The sequence below is a fragment of the Lagenorhynchus albirostris genome, chromosome 11 (assembly GCF_949774975.1).
Source record: "Lagenorhynchus albirostris chromosome 11, mLagAlb1.1, whole genome shotgun sequence".
NCBI lineage: Eukaryota > Metazoa > Chordata > Mammalia > Artiodactyla > Delphinidae > Lagenorhynchus > Lagenorhynchus albirostris.
Window position 1 is genome coordinate 27075996 of NC_083105.1, and position 20138 is coordinate 27096133.

General features: G+C 43.2%; 1 protein-coding gene across 2 annotated transcripts in view; it reads right to left on the reverse strand.

The window, feature by feature from the left end:
- CRADD (CASP2 and RIPK1 domain containing adaptor with death domain) overlaps positions 1–19492 on the reverse strand; it is a 197990-nt gene extending 178498 nt beyond the window's left edge. The window contains exons 1-3 of one of the 2 annotated variants that reach the window (XM_060164828.1): positions 19450–19484; positions 18017–18254; positions 16152–16455 (exon numbers count right to left, since the gene is read on the reverse strand). In XM_060164828.1, the coding sequence (XP_060020811.1) occupies positions 16152–16455; positions 18017–18145 (433 nt within the window). In that variant the 5' untranslated portion in view covers positions 18146–18254; positions 19450–19484. Of the gene's footprint in view, positions 1–16151; positions 16456–18016; positions 18255–19449 lie in introns of both variants that reach the window. The other variant, XM_060164829.1, reaches the window with a different exon arrangement.
- Between the last annotated feature and the right edge of the window lie 646 nt (positions 19493–20138).

Genomic DNA, 20138 nt, shown 5'->3' on the forward strand with positions numbered 1-20138 from the left:
TGTGCCATAACAGAAATATGCCCCAAGCCCTCTGGGAACACAGAAGAGGAGTTTCTCAGCTAGCCATGAAGGGGTCATGCAAAGCTTCAAGAAGAAGTGATGTCTGGAATAAGTGCTTTAAAAAAAAATAAAATAACAATTAAAAAAAGCCCACTTTTGGGACTTCTCTGGCTGTCCAGTGGTTAAGACTCCATGCTTCCACTGCAGGGGGCACAGGTTCAATCCCTGGTTGGGGAACTCAAAAAATAAATAAATAAATAAAGCCCATATATAGGAATATATTTTTGAATTGGAGAAAAATAAGTATCACTGAGGAGGAGGAAGTTTGATGTGTGAAATGAGGGGTCGTATTTTGGCCATGTTGAGCTAAGGTACCGAGGACTGGAGTGCAGCTATCTATTGGGGCTGGAGACAGATTTAGAAGCAGTTCTTACTGAAGTGGTCATCGAGCCATGAGTACAGATGGGCTTTGCCCAAGAAGAATGGTGCCAGTGAGAGGAGAGGAAGGATGTGACAGAACTCAGGAGAAGACAAGCATTTAAGAGGCAAGCAGACTAAGAAGAAGTTGAGAAATAGTAGATGGAGAGGCAGAAGGAAAAACAGCACCAAGGAAGGAGGCAACATCAAGAATGAGAGAGTGGTCCCCAACGTCAGATGCTGCCAAGACAGCAAGTGGCAACCTGAAAAACGTCGATCGACCTAACCAAAGGTCACCGATGACCTCTGTGAAAACAGCTGTAAGGGGCAGAAGTCAAACGACTACAGCTTGAGAAGTGAATCACTGTGTTTAGATGGGAGGAGGTTCATGAAAACCCATGGAAATAAAAGCTTCCTGAGTCATCTTCTGGGATGGATGATGGGGAAGAATCAGACAACATGGACATAGTTGCAACAAAAATGGTGGAGGGATGAGGGTGGGAGGCTCTCACTCTGTCCTTCCAACACCCCTGGGAGCTACCTGAACACAGAGGAGAAAGGCAAGAAGTACAGCAAGGGAGAAAACGGCATTTACTGTGGGGTACCAGCTAACATTAAAAATACTACCTACAGGGCTTCCCTGGTGGCGCAGTGGTTGAGAGTCCGCCTGCCGATGCAGGGGACACCGGTTCGTGCCCCGGTCCGGGAAGTTCCCACATGCTGCAGAGCGGCTGGGCCCGTGAGCCATGGCCGCTGAGCCTGCGTGTCCGGAGCCTGTGCTCCGTAACGGGAGAGGCCACGACAGTGAGAGGCCCGCGTACCACAAAAAAAAAAAAAATACTACCTGCATATACACATACGCTTTAGAAGATGTGTTCATATCTCCTCTCATTTAACGTGAACAACTACTCTTGGAGAAGAGCAAGAGGCAGCTCTATTTTACAAACAAAGGAATTATATTCAGAGAAAAAAATAATAATAATCCCCAAGGTCAAACAGCAAACAAAAGGTAGAAGCAGGACTCCATCCTGAACCTAGACCCACATCTCCAAAAGCTTACCAAGCATTTTCACTAAAGGAAATGCTATGTGGCCCTGGGCTGGGTCTCAGCTTCCTAATCTTTAAAACGGGAACAATAATATTATAGTATCTACTTCGCACTACTGACAAATGTACAGCACCTAAAGGAGCTGGCTCACAATAAGTGCCCAATACCTGTGAGTCACTACTAGCTTAAATTCAACGAGCATAATCTGTACATCAATCATACCTCCTGTGTATCCGGTCTTGGTGAATTTCAATAAGTGTCCAAACCAGAAACCTGGGCGTCATCCCAGAATCCTCCGTCTCCCTCAGCCCAGGGTCCAATCAGGTAACAAGTCCTTCCCCATCCAGTGCTTCTCAACCTTATTTTCATTATTATCTCCCTAAGAAGACTTTTTAGACATTTTTTCCTAGTTGTATGCCTCCTATGGAATTTTACTAACATTCAGCAAACATTAACTGAATGTGTAATATATGCCAGGCTCTGTTCTAAGTACTTTACATGTATCATCTCATTTATCTGGAGCACCTTGAGGGCAGGGATTATACCTTAACTTTTGTATACCTGTTTAACTCCTGGTACGTAGTAGATATTCAATAAGTGTTTGCTGAAATCATGCAGGAAGCAAAGTTCTGGTGTTTCTCATACCTGCTCTTTTCTCTGACTTATCCAGCCCCTCCTACAATGGTTTATGGTATTACCCTGGTAATAAAGAGTGAGGGGCGTGGGATATGTCTATTCTGCCAAAGGTTTTAACAGTTTCTTTGAAATATACTGATTTGTTTAAAAAAAAAAAAAAGGTATTCGGAATGCCTTTCCAAGAGCAAGGGGGAAAAAAATCTAATCTACAATTCAGAACACTAACATATTTACCAATCTAGTAAATTTGAAGGACATCAATATATCTTAACACGCCACAGGCAAAGGCTTAATCACCTATAGCCCAACAGTTTGGGAAAAACAGTGAAGAAGAAAGATTTAGAAATGTAGTAGTATTTAAAAGCATACAGACAGGAGACTTCGAAAAAATCAGGTTATATAATAATCTAGTGCAATACTTTGAAATAGAATACTCACAGAAAGATAAACAGAAAAATACTTTAAATGGCAGAGTGAAAAATACCACTCGTAGTTCCCGAAGAGTCACTGGAGAAGGTCATTTAAGTCCAGGGCTCCCACACCCACCCTCTGCTAATTGAAATAGCAACGAGCCTTCATAATAATGTGAAAAGACTACTTCAGGTTGATTCAGAAAGTTTCACTCTCTGAAGTAAAATACATATTTTTACACACACACATATAATCTGAATTTTTTTCTTTATTTGGCATCACATGGATTTCAGTGTTAGTATCAATAATAACTTTCTCAAAATGACTAGTGCTCAGAAAAGAAAGAGCTTCTAAAACAAAATTTCCTGTGGTAAAAACCCAAATATTGCATTTCACTACTCATTTATTATAAACCGTGGTTATCTCTGGTCAATAAGATTATGGGTGATTTCCATTTTCTTGCTATCTTTCTAGAGCTTTTTTTTAAACAACAAATACGTGTTGCTTTTATATTCGGAAAGAAAATCCATTTTCACTTTTTAAAACTTTCTTGTTAAACATTAACAACATCAAATAACATTTGTTATTAATTTACAAGTCACTTTCATACAGGGCAGCTAATTTCCCATTTATGATAAGAAATATACATATTTTAAACCACTATATCTGATAAGTACAGTAAGGCCCCAAAATGATTGACATACCCCCCAGGAAATGTGAGGTCTCTATCTCCTCTCTTTGAATCTGGGCTTTGGGACAGCTTAACTGAAAGAACACAGTGAAAGCCAACACTATGCCAGTATCCGGATCCAGGACTTAAGAAACAAGCAGCTTCTACTCCCTGCCCTTTGAAACTCAACCACCATACTGTGAGGAAACCCCAGCTACCTGTAGAAAGGCCTACGTGGAGAGAAACCAACAAGCAGCACCAATTTACCAGAAATGTGAGCAACCCACCTGGGAAATGGATCCTCCAGCCCCAGGTAAACCACCGCAATTGGCACGGGGTGAAACAGAAATGAGCTGTCCCACCTGAGCCCTGGCCAGACTGCACATTCATGGGTAAAATACAGGACTGTTATTTTAAGCCACTAAGTTTTGGAGTAGCTTGTTACACAACGAAAGATAACCAGAATACTGTATTATATCAGTACTTAAGTACTTGCCTCTACCTTTCCCCAGTTGCAATTTAAACTCTCTGATGGGAATTCCCTGGCAGTCCAGGGGTTAGGATTTGGCGCTTTCACTGCTGGGGCCCCAGGTTCGATTCCTGGTCAGGGAACTAAGATCCCACAAGCTGTGTGGCACGGCCAAAAACAACCTAAAATAAATTAAAATAAATAAACTCTTTGAGGGTACTACTCTGCCTTTACATTCATCTTTATAGTCATTCCTTCATTCATTCAATAAACCTGAGGATTAACATGTATCTAGCACTATGCTAGACAGATTCTGCAAGTACAGAGAAAAAAACAGCCTCTGGGCTTCCCTGGTGGCGCAGTGGTTGGGAGTCCGCCTGCCGATGCCCCGGTCCGGGAAGATCCCACATGCTGTGGAGCGGCTGGGCCCGTGAGCCATGGCTGCTGAGCCTGCGCGTCCGGAGCCTGTGCTCCGCAACGGGAGAGGCCACAACAGTGAGAGGCCCGCACACCGCAAAAAAAAAAAACAAAAAAAAACACAGCCTCTGCCTTAGAGAAGACTGCACTCTTTTTGCAGGGAGGAACAAAGAAAAATAGACAATGACAATCATAATCTCAAAGCCTTAGCAGAACAGCCAGCAATGGTAGATAAAAAATGTTGCCTAATGAATGAATGAATGAATCAGCGTCTAAGAAGTACTTCGGGATTTATGTACTATCATCCTTTTACAGATGAGGTGCACCAATTAGCAATGTATTACTTCTTGCTAATACAATGTATTCACCCTATTTGCCCTGCTTTGTGATACTGGGGCTGGACCCTGCAAACATTTCTCCTTTGTCAGGTGGTGCAGTGCTAGTTTTCATCAGTAGAGGGCACTAGAGGGATACTGCAAGGCCATTGCAGAGGAAGGGGCTTTTCATTCTGGTTTGGGATGCTTTATACCCCCTGAAGTGTACTACTGCCAGTGGTGTTTGGGAAACAAAAGGTGCTCACTATCCAGGGAATTTCTCTACCACTCAGCAGTCTGCTTTCTGAGAATCAACTCTGCTCTACCCACATCCTCTAACAAGTTTCTCAACCTGGTGGGCAGCTCCTACAGACCAGCTCCAGCCTGGAACCTCCGGCTAGTTCCCTGGCCACCGGCAGGCTGCATACTCATGTGGCAGTCACCTCACCTCCAGTGAGGTCTGAACCACAGCCTTGGGAGTGGAGAGGGGCCTTGTGCAAGCTCGTAGTGCCTTCAACCTGTACTCTCTTCCAGCCCTAGAAAAAATAGCTTCTTCCACTTGCTATTCCTGTATTCCTTGGAGACCTCTTTTACCTCTGTCAGTAGTTAACCACTGTTAACTTTTTACTAGTGTATAATTCTTTATATTAAATTTTCCTTATTCAAATAACTAGTGGTTTTTGTCTCTAGAATGGATCCTGACAGACACATGAAGGAATAAAAGGGCTCAAACAAATAGGAGAGGCCTGAAAAAAGCACATTTTCCCATGGCACCATCAAATTGAGACTAATTGAGAATAAAAAGAAATTGAAAGGGGAGAGAAGAGTTTAAAGACTCAACGAACAAAAATTGCCATGTCAATCTCTTAAAATCTTTGTCTAATCATATTTCTTAGAAAACATTTTTTATCCTCTTCGGTATATCTTTTAATCTCCCATTTGGTAAACTGTATAAAAAACAAACAACAACAACAAAAAAAGCATGAAAATGTTGGCCACAGGTGAGACCCAAGGCAAAAAGGGGTCAGGAAATAAAGAAGCTGTGCCTAGCCCAGGTTAGGTAATCTAAGGCACATGACTCCAATCAGAACCAACAACTGGAACTGCCTAGTGATCAATAAGACTGGAAGACCAGACTGTCAGTGTTCGAATCTCAGCTCTGCTACTATTGGGCTGTGTGACTTTGGGCGATTTACCTACTGACAGTAATAGTACCTACTTCAAAGGTCTATGAGGATAAAGTGAGTTTATATATGTAAAGCCCTTAGGCTAGAACTCAATCCAAATTCTCCTCCTAACCTCCTCTCTACTTCAACATTCTCAATCCATTTTTCCCCCCAATATCATCTGATTTTGAAAAGGTTTTAGAAGACCTATCTTCTTTCAAAAACTGTTCTCCTTTACTCTTCCTACTACCTCTGGCCTTCAACCTGGGCCTTGCTATATTAAGATGTAGAACAGGGACTTCCCTGGTGGCACAGTGGTTGGGAATCCGCCTGCCAATGCAGGGAACACGCGTTTGAGCCCTGGTCCGGGAGGATCCCACGTGCCGCGGAGCAACTGAGCCCATGCGCCACAACTACTGAGCCTGCGCTCTACAGCTCGCGAGCCACAACTGCTGAGCCCGCGTGCCACAGCTACTGAGGCCCGCATGCCTAGGGTCCATGCTCCACAACAAGAGAAGCCACCTCAATGAGAAGCCTGCACACCGCAAGGAAGAGTAGGCCCTGCTCACCAAAACTAGAGAAAGCCCATGCACAGCAACGAAGACCCAACGCAGCCAAAAATAAATAAATAAATAAATTTATTTTTTAAAAAAAAGAAAAAGAAAAAAGATGTAGAACATTCTCCTTCCTTAAAGGGCTACCAGTTCTTTCCAGGCCCACAAGTGTAGAACCTGTTAAATATAAAAAGAATGGGCATGATACTGATGAAAACTAACACTGCACCACCTGACAAAGGAGAAATGTTTGCAGGGTCCAGCCCCAGTATCACAAAGCATGAATGAGCTCTCACCTCTTCCTTTTGGAACTGTCCCTTCCCCACTCCAGGTGACTCTGGTGTCCTAAGGGAAGGGCTCATGACTCAGCCTAGGCCAACCAGACTCTGAACGTCGAGAGAAGACAAAGTGGAGGAAGTGGGCTGGAGACGGTCATCAATGCCCAAAAATCCCCAGGGTTGCCTGACTCCTGCCTTTACTGAGCCCTGAAATTTTAGCAACTACTTCAAAGTTGTGAACTACCCAGTGCACAGTAGAGAAATTTCCACTTTTGCTTATGTTAGCAAGAGGTCTACTGGTTGAACCAAAGAGCCCACATACATGTTTGACTGATACGTATCTCTTAGTTCCCTCATCTGTAAAGTCTCTGAGGTACCTTCCAGCTCTCACCTTCCCCAGTTCTAACAACAGGGCAAGTCCCAACAGATGTGCTCTGCTTGCTCTGTAATTCTCCATAACAACTGCATCATTACCACTCAGCCCCCATATACCTTATGGACAAATGGTGGGACTGAGAGATGCTTTAAAAGTTTTATATTTAGGTTATAAAACCATAAGCTCTCATTTGCCACTTACTACATCTCAGCAGTTTTATTTTGGTAACAGTGTCGCCACCCTCTCTGCTATGGTGCTGAGCATAAATAGAACATGAACATTTCCAGGAATTGTCAACTTGGCGCTTCTCACAAGGAGTTAAGATTTCTTTTATAATGCTAACAAAAGTAAAGCCTAAGACTAAAACCTGCCCCAAACTTCTAGAAGTTACATTTCCTTCTCAATTAAAATTTACTGTTTGGAAAAGTACAATGTACTCTTTTTTCCCTCTGGGGGAAAAGTCCTCCGAAGAATCATATTCATATACTCCTTACTGCTCAAACAGAGGAACAAGTATAAACACAGCTGCCTATTAAAATTAAGTAAAGGCAAACATTCCTGCAGCTAGCTACAACAGCAGCCTACAAGTTTGAACTATACCCATGAAAAGAGAACACTACCTTGCTAAACGTACAGTTAAACTCTGAGGCCACGCCACCAGAAAAGCTGGTTATTGGAACTGATGACTTTCCATAGCATGATTTAGGAGCTGGAAAAGTGGGACCTGATTCCAGGACCAGGAGAGCCAACACACCATCTCCTGATCACAGCCAAGAAGACTGAGTTTTTTTACTCTCAAGGTAGCAAGTGGGATGGAAGCAACCCAAGGGCCCTGTCCCTTGACCCCCTATGGCTTCACATTAGACCCTACCCCTCCCCACCCCACCCCCAAAAAGGATAAAATGAGAGATGGGAGAGAGAGACCAACCAGAAATTAGTCTTTGGACAATAGGTGGGAAAGAAAAAGACCCTGCGGCTGCATGTCTGGGAGAGCCTGGAGTGGGGGGAGGAAAACGTGGGGGCTGGTAAATAACAGGCTCTGAAGCAGCCACAGGTTATCAGAATTAGGGAGGAGAGAAAAGCAAATTTTGAGAAAGTGTCTTTACAGAACATGAATCAGCAGGCTTTGAAGTCAAAGTGCCTAGATTGCAAATTTGGCTTAACTACATTGTATGACCTTGAGCAAGTGACTTCACACCTCTGTGCAATGAGGGTAATAATACCTTCTACCTCATTAAGTTACTGTCAGGATTAAATGAATTAATAAATGCAAAGGACCTGGAACAGTGCCTGGCACATGGTAAGTTAAGCTGCTGATAAATACTATGATTATTATTTCACTGGTATTATTTGAGGTTCTTGGTGAGACACAGAAAAGATTAAAATTCATTTTTAATTATAAACAGAAACTGTGGGCAGATTGTCTGACCAACCCACAGATGGACAGACTAAACCAGTCCCAGTCTTCCCGACTGGCCATTTGTCTCTCCTCCTCTCATCCACCCTCAAGCCATCTTCAGCTCCCTCTGTAGCTGAGAGCAGCACCCAACTCACTCTCCTCCAGCAGGTTCTGTCTCCATTTGGACATAGCTTGATCTACAGGGCACACAGCATTGTGGATGGTCTGTAATTACTAAACAATGTGAATAGACAATGAATGGAATTCCCCCAAATCCAAATTCACCAGATAGTTCAAAACCCTCTCTTCAGTTTTGTTCTGTGAACACGTAGCCTATGAATCCCCAAGGAGCGCTAATGGAGTTTAATGTTGGTCGTAGAGTCACACCTGCATGGGGTCTGCGATGCTAGAACATTCTTAAGCAACAATGTTCAGGGAATTCAAAGAATTAACAACAATGGTGAGCACAGATCTAAAACAAAGCTATCTATCCTTCTACATCCTATTCCTAGCTCCCTTCCACCTTCCCCCACCTGAAAACAACAGCAACTCTTCAAGTAAGCACACAGCTTTGGGAGGCCCATACCCAGGGAGCAATAAGCGAGAAAGGAGCCATGTGCACGATCTGCTGGTCGGATCGCAAGGTTCTCAATCCTGGCTGCACTTCAAAATTAACCTAGGAAGGTGTCTGTGCCTGTGTATGCGTGTTTGTGCCCAGACCCCACCTCCACAGATTTTGGCATCAACTGGCCTGGGGTGAAGCCTGAGGATCATTAGGCTTTTTTTAAAAGCCAGAGTTAAACAACACTGAGCTAAATCAACCCTGAGGGTCAGTAGGGTGATTGATGTAGCCAAGCGACCCATACATCCACAGGAGGGAGAAAAAAATGTCACAGTGAGAATTTCTAAAAGGAAAGAACATTAAATCCATTTTTTAGATGGATATGGAGGCATCCCTGCTGAGGAGAGACCTGTCACACGGTTTGCTATTCCTAGAAAGAGCTGCAGTTTGCTGCCAACAGATGCATTATTTCATCAGTCCCATAAATACTTGATAAAAGTCTTCCGCCCTTTCTGTATGTCAGCCTTGCAGAAGGGGGTGGGGGGGTGAGGGGTGGAGTCTTCTGACAAAATGCAGTACTGACCCATCAAAATTTCCTTTTAAATGATTAAAATTGGCACTGATAAAAATTAAATATTTTAGTAAAATCTCATCCCAGTATACCTCTAAAAGCCCTTGAAATTTTCCTCTTAAAATGAAGAAAAAAGCATTAGCACAATTTTTTTAAAGGCTAATTTCAATGATTAACACTACAGCATAATACAATTCCATTTCAAACCCATCAGGGAGCCAAGACTGCATAGCAAAAGTCTTAAATCCAGAGTCGGGAGGCCTGGGTTCCAGTCCTGGCAATAAATTACATTAACTAGCTGTGTGATCATGGGCAAGTTGTCTTAATCTCTCTAGCACTCCGTTTTCTCAGAGAAAAATGAGATGATCTGCGACCATCATCCTCCCAGTCTTAAAGTCTGGAATACTGGGATGGGTCTCCATTTTGCTGACTTGTTACATCAGCAAGCGAATGCGTTTACAAATTAGACAACTTAAAACTAAGTCATTCTGGCAATTCTGCTAATAAATTTAACCAGTTCCCAGCCACTGTGCATCCACTGAATACGCAAAACAGTAAAGTACCTTGAATATGGTGTTATCTTCCATTTGAACTAGAGCCAGAGCCTTCCTGCCCCAACTGTGCCAGCCAGGCGATGCTTCCTGCCCCAAACTCCTGTCGCTCTTTTCAAATGAGAAAATACATGACACGCATCTTCACACTTTTTGCCATATTGTCATACCATTATTATTTTCTTAGTCTTTTTCTTTATGTTGACTCATTTTTACTTAAATACAATGTATTTTAAAGTAAACAGAAAACAGTTTTACTTGCCATAATGTCATAAAACCATCAAATTGATACAAGGGGAAAAAACAAGCAAAACAACTAAATTGTAACTAAATACTGTTGTCTACAGAAGGCTTTAAGCATGAGGAGCTTTCGCTGTTTGTTACGAAGAAAAATTGGCAAGTGTCATGAGATGTTACAGAAACACTTGTACCGAATGGAGGTTTTCACTTGGATGTTATCAGGATTGAAACAGAAAGAAAAAGGAAATAGCTCTTTCACCTTGTGATCTAATCCCATGTCCACATATCATCTAAAATCATTTTAAGAGCCACCCAAGATCATGGCTGTGCACACATCTCACATTCTGGGAACCACAAGGACAAACAGTCGAGACTGGGCCTTTACAACCGGCAATATGACGTAGCATCTCTCTGGGAGAAAGATTATTCTCCCAGAAGGGCCTGGGCTCTAGGCACCCTGTCACTGGGGCTCCACTTGAGTTCCTTTGCACTCGTGGTCCCCTCTATCTGAAAGCTCTTCCTCCAGGTATCCACTCTATTGAAGAATTCAGGTCTCTACTCAACGTCCTCTCATCAGAGAAGCTTTCTCTGACCACCCCACATACTACGGAAAGCCCTTCCTCAACACCCCGCACACTGTTCTTCAAAGCACTCTCACCACCTGATGTCTTATTTATTCACTTGCTCATTGTCGGTCCCCATCAGACTACAGAATATAGTGAGCTCCAGAAGGGCAGGCGCTTTGTTTACTACGATGTACCCAGCACCCAATGTCTGGCACGTGGTCAAGACTAATATCTGCTGAATGAATGAACGAGTCTTCTCAGCTGATCTGGAGATCTTCATGTATCTTTATCACCTAGTGCCTGGCATCTAGTTGGTCCTCAGGAAGTATATGATAATCATATTGGAGACACATAGAAACCTGGGCTCCCTGTAGAATCTGCCCTTAGCACAAGGAAGGGTCTTGCTCTGAATGCTGACCCACCATCCCCTCTCTAAGACACAGGATGACACAGAGTGAACACTACTCAGCCACAGTGGAAGTGCCTGGACAGACCACAAGCTGATGAACTAAGACAACACTGAAATTACCATACCCAGAGTAGGTATGAATTCATGGTATGATTAAAAAGTGCCAGGCTAGAAATCTCTCTAATAAACCTATTACAATACCTAGAGTAAAAACTTCATTGCTTTTTTATTGCTCAGTAACTTTATTGCTCAGTAACTTCAGATGTATCCAAGTATACATCTGACAGCCAGAGTATATCTCAAAACAGCGGCTGACATAGCTCTATGTGGTCACACGAGACCAGCTCCAAAAGGGGCAGGCTGAGCCCTGGACCCTCTGGGCAGAGGGGAAACAGGCCAGCCCTACATCCTGCTCCAGTGAGGACAGCCACAGAGTCCAGGGCACAGGGTCCATGGCGAGGACCAGCTCAAGCTCAGGCAAGGCTACAACAAATGTCAGCCCCAGGACAGCTACTCCAGCAGGCCAGAGTTGAGGCATCTGATGCTAAAATAGGAGTTACTGAGCTGCATTATAAGATATTTATCTTTCATCCTTGCTGGTGGCTAAGAGAATATAAAGCAGAAATTTAGCCTAGGAAGAAAAAAAAAAAAAAAAACTCCCAAGCCTAAAAAAGACTGGGGTTAAAGGAAGGGTTGCCAGGCTGACTGTTAAGTGGGAATCATGGCAGAGACCCAATCCCACAGCCAGGGCCAACATGGTAGAACAGGGAGTCCTTGGGCCCAGAAGTCACTCCCACCATGACCTAAGGCTAAGTCCTACCAGCTGGTGAGACAGGGGCTGCTGACAAACCTCCTTTCCAGATCCAGATTAGCTCAGGCACCAGAGCGAGCTTGTCAGCCTAGACAGGGCCCATGAGTAGTGGGAAGCCAGGCAGGAAGACACATGCTGCCTTTACCCAGATTCAGCACTATCCTCATCTCCTAAGTGACCTGCCAGGAGCCCAGGGAGGATTTCCAGCTAATCTAGTGTCTACTACGTGACCTTGTCCAGTAGGGGACATACCATGAAGTGTGCCTTCCATGGTGCCAAGCGGGATTAAGTCACTTTATTGCCAGAATTCCTCTTTTAAAATATAAGAGTCTTGGGCTTCCCTGGTGGTGCAGTAGTTAAGAATCTGCCTGCCAGTGCAGGGGACATGGGTTCGAGCCCTGGTCCAGGAAGATCCCACATGCTGCGGAGCAACTAAGCCCCTGTGCCACAACTACTGAGCCTGCGCTCTAGAGCCCGCGAGCCACAACTACTGAAGCCCGCACGCCTAGAGCCTGTGCTTCGCAACAAGAGAAGCCACCGCAATGAGAACCCTGTGCACCGCAACGAAGAGTAGCCCCCACTCGCTGCAAGTAGAGAAAGTCCGCGCGCAGCAACGAAGACCCAACACAGCCAAAAATAAATAAATAAAATAAATGTATAAAAAAAGATTAAAAAATAATAAAATATAAGTGTCTTTATAAGGTGAGGAAAAACACAAAATCAATTATCCATTAACATCTTGGTCTTTTTTTTTTTTTAATAGGGATAGGGATACCAGTCATCTAGGCACACTGAGAGAATCAAAAGTTTAACTTTTTTTTTTTTTAATGTTTTGGGATTTCCTGGGAGCATGGTTTAGAAGAATAGAGAGAATCAAGATACAACTTGATTCTTCTCTAAAAAATGACACCCAGGGACTTCTGTGGCGGTCCAGTGGTTAAGACTCAGGGCTTCCACTGCAGGGGGCATGGGTTCTATCCCTGGTGGGGAAACTAAGATCCCACATGCCACACGGCACAGTCAAGAATAAAATAAAATAAAATGGCTAGGTGTCTATTTAAAAATAAAATAAAAATTAAAAATAAATAAATAAATAAATGACACCCAGAATATAAATTAAAAGCAACTAACCGGGATCAATCACCAAAGAAGGCCTCTGAAGCAGCTCAAAGTTTACAAGTGAAACACAAAAGGTAACCAACAAACAAGAGGAAAACCAAGAATCTCTGAAAAGACCAAAACAAGAAAACTTTTCATAAAATAACATCAGTTCATTCAGATCAATCAGGATAGACCTCTCGGCCAAAGAGAAAGCCATTCCTCCCCATTCGTTTACAAAGCCTCCCAAGAGAAGACCACCAAACCTGTACAAATTAATTAATAACTGCGACTGAAAGAAGTAAAAAGTCAGAAGAGGTTATTGTATACACATACATACATAAGCACCACATTTTCCTACATTCTAATTCTTCAAAGTTCAAACATGCCTTTACAAAAATTTAAATGGACTATTTAAAACCTTGTTAAAATTACTCCGACACTGGAGAAGCACTGGGGTCCTGGAAAATAGGCCTCTGGGTCCATTCGCATTTTTTACATTAAAACTGAAGGCATTTCAAGTCTAATATACTCTTTCCAGGATTTAAAAAAAAATAGGTTTCCAATTAATTAAGTCCTAATTTAATTTCATAATTAAAATACAGCCATCAAGTTAATTTAACACAAAGTTTAAGGTCTCAAATAAAGAAGGCTGTTAACTAACAACTCCTTTAAAATATACCATTTCCTCCACGCCTTACATATATAGATATTGCTGAAACTTATGGTATAGTGAATTTTCCATAACATATGTGGATTTTAAAAGTGAGTTTTATGAGATGGAAAATTACAAAGTGAAGAAGGAAATGATAAACTCCAAATTCAAGGTTTATCGGTGAGCGGAGGTTGGGGATGAGCTAGGATTGAGAGGAGCACCCAGGGGTCCTCAAAGGCCATGTAATTTTTTTTTTTTTTGCAGTACACTGGCCTCTCACTGTTGTGGCCTCTCCCGTTGCGGAGCACAGGCTCCAGACGCACAGGCTCAGCGGCCATGGCTCACGGGCCCAGCCACTCCGCGGCATGTTGGATCTTCCTAGACCAGGGCACAAACGCGTGTCCCCTGCTTTGGCAGGCGGACTCTCAACCACTGTGCCACCAGGGAAGCCCCATGTAATATTTTTTAACTGAGTGATGGGGAGACAGGTGTTCACTGTACCATTGTTCTTCACACCTTGCTTATATTTTGTAATCTTACTTAAAATATTCAATAATTAACAAAAACTATTTAAAAAGTGAGTTTGTGTAACTGCCACTGTGGAAAGTACACAGAACGCTATGTAAATCAAACTCTCTCTTCAGGATATTTTTTTCAGTAGCAGTGTTACTCAACAAGAAGTAAAACAATTGAGAGGACTTCATTTGTGCAGTAGCCAACCTTTCGTTCCATTTGACCACTTCCACAGAATTAACGTATTAACGTTATTTTTCCAAACTTCAGCACAGATACACTGAATTTTTTCCTGCTCCGCGATGTTTCATACTGCTCACTTAAAAATATATATGTTTTTCTTTTTTTTCTTCAACATCATTTTAACTTTCACCATTTGGTAAAAATAACTTTTCTTGTTCTTTGAATGAATCAGAAGAAATGAAAACGGGGTCACACCTCTTTGAACAACATACAATCATACTATTTACAACACCTACAATGATTATAAAATTAAATTAAGTATTTCAGTAGTAACAGGCTTTCAGCTTTGCCTGTTTTGTTATTTCCAACTATGTGTTGCCAAGAGGGACTTCTAAGTCAAATACCATGAAAAGATATCGGACACCCTAATATTTCTTTTAACATCTCCCCACTTCTATGTTATATATTCTGCTTTCAATCAAGTGGTAGAAATATTTTACCTACTTCAGTTTGGCTTTGTTCACACACCTGGAGTATTTTATATTGTAAGAACAATCCAACCTGAAAATTCCTGTGGTCCTCAAAGGCCAGCTTTTTTCAGTATTTCAAAAAGCCCGGAACATACATTTACCTGTAATTTGGCCATGCAAGGAAATGAAAATATTTTTGCTTTTTCCACTGGGATTATCCCAGGCCTTCCTAAGTCACCCAGTTATCTCATGTTGATCAAATATTCAGACATATGTCATTAATAAAAATATTAGAAGAATTAGTCATGATTACTTATCATGTGGTCTGGAAAATCATTCAAAATATGAGGTCCATGGGGCAAAAATAATAAAAGTAGTTTCTTTATTACCGGCATTTGTGTTTTTACTAGTTATATTGGTATTTGAAAAACAGCAACAACAAATTCTGGAGATCCCTGAGTTGGGGTAGGTCTAACTATCACTGTTATAAAAAACTAAGAATGTCAATTTCCTAACTCTGTTAAAAATTTACAAGTCAACTTTCTTTTTTCCTTCTTTTTTTTTTTGCCAGTTCAGTTCTCTGCTCCTCAATCTCTGTAAAAAGTAGACTGTCATGGGAGGTGTTGAGAAGAAATAAGGTTTCATCTCACATCTTCCTGCTACAAGCCAGGATGAGAGCACTAGGACTGTTTCTCTTTTCTATAGCTTCCAACGTTCCTTAAAATCAAAATAAGACACCTCCCCCCCAAAAAAACTACTGTCCTTATAAAATTAAATACTCCAGGTGTCTGAACAAAGCCAAACTAAAAAAGATGACTTTAAATCAATAGTCTTTAAAAACAAACTAAGCCAGCCTTCCAAATAATCCCCTTTGGCCATGCAGGACAGCCCAGGGAACAGGTGCAAGGCGTGCCTTCCTAGAGGCTGTCCCCTTCTTCATGAGTCTGACCTTTCCCAGCCGGCCGCTCTGGCACCCCACGAGTCAGTTATCAGGAAGCCTAAAGCCTGCTTTCCCATCTGCACTTTCCAAATGGCTCCCAATGCCAAGGGCTGAGATATGACCTGGCTCTCTGATGAGAACAGGCCTCCCAAGGGACTTGCCAACTTTCCCTGGAAGCATTTCTAAATGTATTCTCTGAGCTCCCTCCTCACCCTCTCAATCGTGTTCCATTCCTCCCTCCTTCCCTGCACTTCCTAACTCCATCTCCTCAACCAGTCCCTCCAGCACCACATGCCTGCAAACCAAACTCCTTTCCCACTTTCAGGACCTGCCAACCCCCACCCAGCCTAAAACCCCAACTTCAAATCCAAAGGGCACAGTTCCAACAATCTTGGAGGTGGTCTGGAATGATCTTTTTGAGGCCTACCTGCAGGCAGCTCAACCATGGCTTCTTCTCTTGCCTTCTCCAGTTTCTCCCTCACCCAGGGGAATTCTTGCAGGGAATCTAGGAAGGCATCGAATGCTTTAGGACCCCTGGTAGGTAGGATATCCAGCAGCAGCATTGTTTTCCGGAGGCCTGTGGCTTGAGCTTTAATTTCTTGAACATGGCTTTCCGTCAAGACCCCTTCCTGGTAAAGATACTGGAGGACCAGTCCCTCCACCAGTACCTCTGCACCCAGCTCGAGGCGAAGGGAGCGAAGCACTTGCTTGTCTCTAGCCTCCATCTCCCCCTGGGAAGACACAAAATGGTAGCTCAGATCACAGGAAGCCTGATGAGCCCCTAAAGATAGTGTCTTACAGTGCAAGCTCCTTAAGGTCACGGACATCTTTGAACCCTAGCAGAATGCCAGGCCATGGTGTTTAATACACGGCTGTTAAGCCAAGCTGAATTAATTTCGAATGCTTCAGAACATGAATCATCTTCTCTGCTTTTACTTTCCACACAATGGGCTCCTAGCTCCATTCCTTGTTCCATAAAGAGATTTGGGGAAAAGTGGATTAGAAACCCTGCTTAAAAAGCAACTTTGGGGGCTTCCCTGGTGGCACAGTGGTTGAGAGTCTGCTTGCTAATGCAGGGGACATGGGTTCGAGCCCTGGTCTGGGAGGATCCCACATGCCGCAGAGCAACTAGGCCCTTGGGCCACAACTACTGAGCCTGCGTGTCTGGAGCCTGTGCTCCGCAACAAGAGAGGCCGCGATGGTGAGAGGCCCCCGCACCGCAATGAAGAGTGGCCCCCGGCTTGCCGCAAGTAGAGAAAGCCCTCGCACAGAAACGAAGACCCAACACAACAAAAATAAATAAATTAATAAACTCCTACCCCCAACATCTTCTAAAAAAAAAAAAAGCAACTTTTACCTGAGGATTACAGAGGAGGATTTCATTCTAACATACTTGAGAAGTAATAGTGCTTTTCCTTTAACATTGCGTTCATCAGAGATACCCCATTACCGCAGAAACCGCCAATATGCACACAAGTGCCCTTAAGACCGCGGGCATCTGCAGAACCTGATCATCAATGGAAGTGGGGCAATAAACCGGCAGGTACCAATAAGTTTAAGGATCTTTTTCCCTAAGAGAAAACGCCTATACACCATTGCCTTCAAGGAGAACACTAGGCATTCATGCCCAGTCTACAGTAAATCTTATATATAGTCACAGACTCCAGCCCTCCTCTGGAAGAATTTCGAATCTCCATCACAACACTGTCATAGCCACACATGCACGGGACGTTTAATGTTGTGCTTTTTTTTTTTTTCCTTTAAAAGATTTTTTTTTTTAATGTCCACACGCCATGGAAGGCTTGTTTCTAAAACCACTGCACCAGTGAGCAGAGGGACGGCTAAGACGGTATGTAAGTGGCGGGGAGGGGAGACGGGGGGCGGCAAATGGGGCTTTATGACACCCACAGAAAGTAGAGCCACAGCGGGCGACCCCGAGAGGCGGCAGGTGAGCAGGAAAATGTGCCCTTTGGGCTGTCCCCGCCGATATGGAACTTTTTATTTCCCGCCTCGCCAGCTAAAGCCCTGTGGCATTAGGAACGGAAAGAACTATGAAAGATTTTAGGGGCCACCTGACCCGCTATAAAGCGGGTGCTGGGAATGACCTGCAGAGAAGACCGAGGGGAGAGCAGGGCCCCGAGCACCTCCACCGCCACCCCAGCCCGAGCGGCTCGGGAACGCCGCGAGCAAGTTAGCGGGCGGGGGAGCCACGCAGGGCCCAGGCCACAGACGCCGCGGCGCGGGGCCTTCGAGAAAAGATGCATACGGGGGTTCTGGGATCCTGTTACTTACGTCTGCAAACACGTATCTTAAGGAAAAAAAAAAAAAACTGCAACCGGACTCCAAAGTGTCAGAGAACCTGTACCGTAAGCACCATTTTTGTTGAAGGCAAAAGCCCTGAACAGGAAGTGTTGTCGCCATTTTTGTTAAGGGCAAACACAGGAAGTGCTGTGGCCATCTTTATTGGTGGCCCAGATATCAGGATGAAGCCTTTTCCGCCATGTTTGCTGTGGGTAGAGAATATAACCACCTGGAGATGGAAAACAGCATCATTTAGGGAGTTATCTAAGGAAAAGAGTAATTGGATAATTGCATTTTAACACATGAACTCCACCAGGGACTTGCACCCAATTGACATAATAGTCGGGTCTCAAAAGTCACCTTATCAGGGAAGCCTTCCATGACCACTTGTATTTAAAACTGCAGTACCCACCACCACGGTATTTAAACTCACAACATTCCCCTCCAGCGCTCCCCATCTCCTTTTCCAGCTTTATTTTTATCTGAAGGACATATCAGTTACTAAAACTTTTACTTAATTATTTGTTTATCATCTGTTTTCCACCCACTAAAATGCAAGTTCATTCCTCTATATCACAGGGGTCCTGCCCAAAAAAGGTGTACAAATCAATCAGTCAGGATTCAGTTACAGCAATCAACCAGCTATTCTGCACAGATAGGGATTTGTCATGAGGAATTAGGGACATTAGCAGTAAGTGTGTCTGGGGCATGTAGTTGGAAGGCAAGTGTGTCTGGGGCATGTAGTTGGAAGGCAAGATAAATGCCTGCTCCAAATATATAAAGAGAAAAGAATGTTAAATTGAGGGTCCTTACTCAGATTCCTTTATGAAATGAGGCAATCAGTAAATACATTCATTAAATCACTTTTAAGTCAATTGGGTGACATACACACAAAGTTGTACACCTGCTAAAAGTGGTTGACAGTAACAGAAGAAAACCTCAAAAATCATTATTTCTATAGAGGTTTTTCAGAGCCGACACTTCTAGTGGAAAATGAAAATATCTTTGTAAGCAAATCAATGGAAAGCACTTCTAAACCTCCCTCCTCAAAACATTCTAACTTTTGTAACAAGTTTAAAGGGTTACTATACCAATATGCCATTTTACTATGCCAGTGACAATATTTTTACATTGGGTGGCAAGTATTATTATTATCATTAGCATTTTACACGTTCCACATGTGAGGACCGTGGAATCAAAGTGGTCAAGTGTCTTAGGCAAAATCTCAAAGCTAATATATAGCAAAACCTGAATTATAACCAGGTCCCTCTGATTTCATGCCCTTTCCAGTACACAGTACATGACACACCCCTGTATGGTGAAGTGTCTGCTATTCTAATGACAGCCAAAATATTAGTAAATCATTCTGGTGCCACCTCCTACTCTTGATACTCTTGAGTTCCAGGTACTCTCTTCACTCTCACCGTCTTCTTTCACTCTGGAACTGCCATCCTTTCCTGGGCAAGATTTTCCTCCTGTTGGTGGACAGGTGTTAGCAATATTCTGTCTTCATCCAGATAAAGTACAAACCTCTTGCGATAGTGTCAATAGCTGAGGTTACTGACTTTGGGGGAAGGAAAAAAAAAGGATTTTTTCCAACTGTAAACTTTGATAACTTTCAAACAAATAGCAAAGTTGAAACAAATAACACCAAAAACACCCATATAAAACTACATATTTTAAAAATGCTTCTTAATGACTCATTGTATTTGGAAAGGCTTGAGATCTCCTAGGAAAGAGAAGGAGACATTGCTGATGACGTACAGGGGGAGGTGGTAAGCCAACAGTGGGTTCCATGAGAGCTCACAGAAGAGAAGAGAGTGAGAGATGGCATGAGCAGAGACAGTGCAGGAGCTGAGGCACATGGAGTTCTTATGGTGAAGACCTTGAGAGGTTGGCTATTAAGGATCTCACCTAAAACCATAAGGTGAAGCCCTTGACCATCAAATTCCCCTTTCGGAAAATTGAGCTAAGCATCCATGCTGCCCCCTAAATGACTAGGCTGGCTCTCTGATTGGCTAGCCAGCTGCTATCAATCAGCCTGTTGGAGGACCACCACCCCACCCTAGCACATAATGATAGTCTGAGTAGCACGCCAAAGGCTCAGCTTCAC